The sequence below is a fragment of the Cryptomeria japonica genome, chromosome 3 (genome assembly GCF_030272615.1).
Source record: "Cryptomeria japonica chromosome 3, Sugi_1.0, whole genome shotgun sequence".
Lineage (NCBI taxonomy): Eukaryota > Viridiplantae > Streptophyta > Pinopsida > Cupressales > Cupressaceae > Cryptomeria > Cryptomeria japonica.
Genome location: NC_081407.1, coordinates 253,020,999 through 253,027,576, shown reverse-complemented (window position 1 = coordinate 253,027,576; position 6,578 = coordinate 253,020,999). Strand labels below are relative to the sequence as shown.

General features: G+C 32.4%; 1 protein-coding gene across 1 annotated transcript; it reads right to left on the bottom strand.

Moving 5' to 3' along the window:
- Nucleotides 1-229: 229 nt before the first annotated feature.
- Nucleotides 230-2,076, bottom strand: LOC131045704 (peroxidase P7-like). The gene is made up of 4 exons (XM_059218217.1): nt 1,757-2,076; nt 1,200-1,391; nt 935-1,100; nt 230-847 (listed from the first exon to the last, which is right to left on the bottom strand). Exons 1-4 carry the CDS (start codon nt 1,979-1,981, stop codon nt 462-464), a joined length of 969 nt encoding a protein of 322 aa, XP_059074200.1. The 5' UTR covers nt 1,982-2,076; the 3' UTR covers nt 230-461.
- Between the last annotated feature and the right edge of the window lie 4,502 nt (nt 2,077-6,578).

Genomic DNA, 6,578 nt, shown 5'->3' with positions numbered 1-6,578 from the left:
ACGTCCTTTAGTAAATATTGATCATTGATTCCAGAAGTTAGCCCATCCATTTCATATAGGAGTCGCCTTCGGCGAAATAATAAAATCAAAATTATAATGCTTTAAAATTAAAATCTGATAAGTATAAATATTTGGATACGAAATAACAAGTTTAGATTTATTAATATTTTTGTTCTAATTGAAAAACCAAAATTTATCCTCTCCTATGCTATTCAAAAGTTTGCAGGAATAAATCCATCAATTAGCCATTATTTTGTAATTCTATTTCTGGCAATAGACATGTACGCACATCGCAAATCCGGTATGAATTAATCCTGGCTCACGAACGATGAAAACGTTGTGCAGATTATTTATTTTATGACAAATAATGACCCCGATCCATGATTTATTAAAGTGAATCCTGAATACTAGAGCAAATAGTTGTATATAAGGGAAAAATGTTCATGCGTTTGTGATGGCTATCAATTGGGCTTCCTGCAGTTCTTTCTGATCTGTCCATTGCTGCCAGTTAGAGGACTGATGTTTCCCATTTTCACCATCGCAGAAGTGAAATCTGTGAAGAACGTGTTCTGATAGCTACTATATGTTGTCACCTGAGAATCTGCAGAACCTCCATTAAAAAGCTGCTGATCAGAGTGTAAAAGTCCTTTCTGGCTTCTCAGATTTTTGTAGTAGTTGTTGTCAAAGGTCGTGGGTGTCTGAAGATCCAAAGGTGAAAGGTTGTTATCCCCACTGCTGCTTGGACAGTTTGATTTGAGAGAAGTCGCGAATGTAGAATCTATGTTGGACTCGTTGTAGATGCGAGCTCTGAAATTAGTGCAGCGAGCCTGACCAATAGTGTGACCGCCTGAATGTGAAAAAAGAAGTGAGGTGCTATAGTTTGTAAGTACTAATAAACGTACAGCAATTAGCAGATTGATGTCAAATAAGTTACCAGAAAGAGCAATCATTTCCTTGGTAGAAAGACCCTGAGCGCTAAAAGATGAGATGAGTGTGCTGAGGTTTGATGTGGGTGCAGGAATATTGTTATTCGCACCGCTAAGGCTTGCAGTTGTGGAGTCTCTTCTTCCCAGCTGCACTGTCCATGTTGGCCCTCCAAGCTGCAAGTAATTTTTTTAAAAATTAATATAAGAGACTATAGAGATTTATATAAGTTTATTCATATTTCTCACAATATTGAGTAAAGAATTGGGAGTTACTTCGACAACTGAATCACGAGCAGCAATTGCCAAAATGTCGGCGCAAGACACAACTCCACTGCACACAGCCTCCACGTTGGTCTTAATGGTGTCTATCACGTCGAATCCTCTGGCTGAGTTAGCATTTGGCACTGCAGTCTTTTCTCCTGTTAAAGTCGACGAATCGTCCAAAAGAATAGAGCCATCACAGCCCTGCAATACAAGCATGTCTTTAATAACTAATTTTGAAAACACCATTGTAATGCTTCAAACTCGAGAAATTCCTGTTTACAAACCTAAAAGGAATACAAGGAGTGGAAAGTAAACTATGCTTACAATATTACGAACTGGAGCGTAATTGTAAAAAGTTCAATGATTAAAGATATTTGTAATCCAAAACTATGATTCAAATATATCAAACCTTTGCACGCAATTTTAACAAGCTTTTGTTATGGAGATTTTTATAGAGGCGAATATCCTACTTTCCCAAATTGACTGATTTCTACGCTGTTTTGTAGAGAACATATATACAGTATACAAACCATAAAAGTTCATAACAAAGAGTTCGAAATTCTTACATTAACGAAACAGTCATGGAAGTGAAGACGCAGAAGCGAAGCTCCCATCCTCTTCTCGTTGGTGACGGCCTGTTTAACTGCAGACTGAACAGTCGACAATAGGTTGGGACACGACGTACTGTAATATGTGGAGCTAAGCTGGCAATAAACAACAGTCGAACATAGCCCCAAAGTAATGAAGACGAGAAACACCTTAGGGTATCTCATTGTTGCAAACTGAGACATTTTTCTCAGGAGAGAAATCCTTGCAACCCAATCGATACCTTGTCGATTACTCTTTCTCTATACTCTAATCAAAGCAAATATCGATGATTTTTAGAGTAAGGATTGACGGGCTTTTATAGTTGAACATAAAAAAAAAGTTTCACGCGCAACATAACCCACCTGGAAGTCGCATGCAGATAGAACACTGCAAGCACACGTAACTTCATCACTTTTCAATTTTCCACACCTAACACGCGGAACTGAGATATTCACTTATATTAAAACTTGTGTGCCCCACGCGCTAAGCCGACTAAATGTTATAAAATGTAATACACTGGATTTTCTGAAATTGTCAGAATAGCAAAGTCAATTATATTTATTTGTAATAAAGTTGCGAGAAAATAAATTTGTTATGACTGTGTCGCAACGAGGAATGTACTAGTCCCCATATTAAATTAAGTTTTTAATGAGCCGAAGACTAATGGGAAAGCTAGAATGTAGGGACAGGGAAATGGTAGCATTATCAAGCTACTAAGATGACACGGTCTAACACCCAAAGAATGCTATGAAATAAACGCCAAGAGAAGATGTCAATTTTATACATTGGCATGTTGCAAGCAAACACTAAATGTGAACCTGAAAAAATCAACACTGGCGTTTTCTAAGGCGGTGATATTAACAAGATTTCCTGAGGAATGAGTATTAACTTCTAGAAGAAATGACATGATGTCAACGCGTGAAGTTCAAATTAATTGGAGCAATTAAATAGCGTCCTCGACTAATACGTCGTCGACGGTACCAATTGTTTGGTTTATATAAAAGCTACACAAGACTTTTAGGCGCAGAATAGTGAGGTCTGAATAGAATGAAAAATATTATGAATTTATGTGTAGTTCAGATTTGGTTGGTTTTGTATACCGAAGTTTAGAATTTATCGGTTAATTTATTACAAAAGAAAAAGAAAAGCAATACTTTAAGATGTCTATATTAAATTTATATTACAAATTACATAAGAGGCATTTAATCAATTATTTGTATTGTAGAATATCAAAAAATGTACTAATAGATAAATAAATAGATGAAAAATAACATACAATTAAGTTACTTACATAAGAATTATTTATTTAAACTTTAGAACTATTATATTACTATATATCATAATTGTTAAGAGTCTAGTACTAAAACTCGTACAAAGATGAGTAATGAGACTACACGTCATTTTGAAATAGAGATATAATTTAAGTTATCATTTAAAAGTTATAATTCATAAATTAGATAGACGTATTTAATCAACTATTTTATTGTATGAATTCAAATAATTTCTATTTAAATTATGAAAATATATTAATAAATGAATGAATGAATGAATGAAAAATAACATAAAATTATTTCATTTACACGAAAAAAATATTTATTCTATATTCTAGAACTATGTTATTACTACATACCATAATTGTGAAGAGACTAGTCCTACTACTCATATAAAACATAAATACTAATAATATATAAAATGTAAAGTATGAAATATATAATGAAAAATTAATTTAATATTATAGATATTTAAATATTTAAGTTTGAGTTAATTTAAAAATATTTAAAATTAACAAAAAAATAGAATATGTTTTACTTTAGTCACATTTTTTTAATCCAATACCAGATAACTTGGTAAGATCACAAGATTTACTTTAATGAAAAATGTATATATAAAATTTAAAACACAATGATGAAAAAATTTAAAAACTTGGAAAATAGTCATTGCCTACAAATAATTAATTCTATTACATATTTTTCTACAACTTCGATTGCTTCTTTCAACCTTTCTATTTTTTCTTCAAAATCAATACTAATTGTAACATATTTTGGGGAATTTTTTAATCTTTTAATTTTCGGGTCTTTCTAGTAGCAGTTACTTGGAAGTTAGGATTTTCCAAATGGGAGATGCTTGGAGATAGAGTAGAATATTTTTTAAGGAATATATTTGTACCATTGTTCAATATACAAAACCCATCCTAATTTTTGAAATGTATAATAGGGAGTTGGAGATGTTCCTCACTAGCATCTCTCTCTCTCTCTCTCTCTCTCTCTCTCTCTCTCTCTCTCTCTCTCTCTCTCTCTCTCTCTCTCTCTCTCTCTCTCTCTCTCTCTCTCTCTCTCTCTCTCTCTCTCTCTCTATATATATATATATATATGGACATTTAAAAAAAGTATAAAAAATATAATTTTTTAGTAGAAAAGGATAAAAATATATTAATTAAGAACCCAAAAATGTTGTAGAGTTATTATTAAACAAACTATCACTAAAGTTACAAGAATAAAAAAAATAAAGGTTTAACACTAAATCCCCACCTCAAAGAACCAAAGGGTAATATAAAACTCATAGAACAATTATTACTAAAGAGATGGAAGCAATGATCAACCCATATAATATTGAAGAAGATGAAGGAATTACGAATATTGGGAGGGGATATAAAGTCTCAATCTAAAACATTTCATCTACAATTAGCCTTAAGATTCCATTTCAATAAGACAATCCATAACAATATTTCATTCATAAGAAAAAACAATAAAGGAGATAGAATCAATGTTTCAAGAAATTTAAATTCTACCCCACAAGAGATTCCAACCATTTAGAAGAGTCATCAAGTCTTCTAGTATTCAAAAAGGAAATTAACGTAATGAAATCTAATTCACAAATAACATTATTATAATGTAATTCACAAGATTTTTTCAAAGATATAAGAATAGCATAAGTCTCCATCTAAGTATTAGTCTAAAACCCATAGAAAAAGAAAGAAAGAATATACAACCACTACCTCCAAAGAGCCTCAAAAAATAAGCACTAAAAGAAAATATGAGACTCGCATTCCTCATTAACCCAAAGAGAACACATTTAGAAGAGCCTACAAATATCTTCTTTCAGATATTATTTTAGGTATGATTTTTATTTTGACAAAGAATCTAAAAAGAAATTACACTTGGGCAAGCAAAATTTGTTGAGGTCATGTTTTCCCTCTTCTATTCATTGACATCATCTAGAAACTTAATAAACCCATTTATGATCATATCCTTAAGAAAGAGCATTGTCCTCATCTAAATAAAAAGTTCAAATAACTATGATAGAAGGAAGGATGGAATGAAGCTTGAATCTCATCCATAGGTCAATAGCTCATGTATTTGTAATGAAAAGAAATAGAATAGACCACCAAATGATGTCTTAAAGTTATGAAATTTAAACCAACTAGCATCCAAAAATGACTTACTCAAAGATTGGATAAGAGGGAAGGTGGAGAGGGTTAAAGAATTAAGATCTCTTAAGTTAGTCTAAAAAAATGTCTTCATCACTTGATTTAAAAAATAGGAAAGGTCTTAATTAATAAAAAGAGAACCCTTCTTGATATTATTATAGAATATAGATCATTTCCTAGTTAAACTAATTCTTAGAGCCTCTTTATTTGTAACCCAATTCAAGTATTTGTAGATAATGTGTTTATCCCAAGATTTATTTTATTGCATCTACAATATCTAATAAGTTTTAGTAGCTAGAGATTGATTATTAAGTTATTATTTTCTAATACCAATATCATCACTTTTCTTAGGATAACAAACCATGTCCCAAATAACAAGACTCTATTTTTTAGTTTCTATATTCCTTAACATCAAAAATTTCCTAGAAACCTTTGGATGCAAACCTAAAGCATTGTGGAGGTGGCAGCTATTTATTATGGGATAATTATTGCAAGAGATAGAGGGTATAGACATATAATTATCGAAGGTAATTCAAAGAACACTATTTTAATTCTCAAAAGAGAAAGCAAACCTGATTGGAAATTTGAACACCTCATCGCCAAGTGTCTTGACCTACTCCCTAAGTTTGGAAACGTAAGACAATCATACATGAAGAGAAAGAAATAATGTAGCGGATAGGCTAGCTTTGTTGGGCCCATTTTCCAATCATATAAAAATATGGACAAAATTTACATGAAATTCCTAATGTGGTTCATGCCACTATCCTTGTTGACACAAGCTCTAATGATGCAGTATAACCCTAAGATTGCCTTTTTATTTCTTTCCATAGCCACCCTTTCTACCAATCATTTAATGTTTAGGTGGTAGACATTTAATTCTAGTTTTAGTTGCACCTTCCCCTATTTTGACCTGTTGTGTCCCTTTCAATTTATTGTTGCAAGGTGTGTGCCCTTGGTCTCCTTGTGTTGTGAAACACAGTGCTTGGGTTTGTGACATGGCTTAACTACTTCACATGGTTTCATTAAGTCTCATGCTTGTATCAAACATTTATTATTAAGAGATAGAGGGTCATAGGTTTGAACCCCTCGCTTGTGCTTGGGGGGATATTTGCAAGGTGTGCACCCTTGGTATCCTTATGTTGTGTAGTACAACGCTCGAGTTTGTGACATGTATTAACCAGCTCCCATGGATTCATTAAGTCTCACAGTTGTATCAAGCATTAATAGGTTAATCTTTTGGTGCAATGATAACTATTTTTCCAACATCTACTAGTATTTTAATTCCCTCTCTGATTTGTCTTTTGGTGTTAGCTATGGGGGTTACCTCATTCAAACCAAGCTAGATAGTTGTGATGATTTCAAAAATAATACTA

Coding starts and splice junctions, on each gene's coding strand:
- LOC131045704 (XM_059218217.1), bottom strand. CDS start 1,981: ATGTCTCAGTTTGCAACAATGAGATACCCTAAGGTGTTTCTCGTCTTC. Junction 1,392..1,756: donor TCCATGACTGTTTCGTTAAT/GTAAGAATTTCG, acceptor CTTGTATTGCAG/GGCTGTGATGGCTCTATTCT. Junction 848..934: donor GGAAATGATTGCTCTTTCTG/GTAACTTATTTG, acceptor TTTCACATTCAG/GCGGTCACACTATTGGTCAG.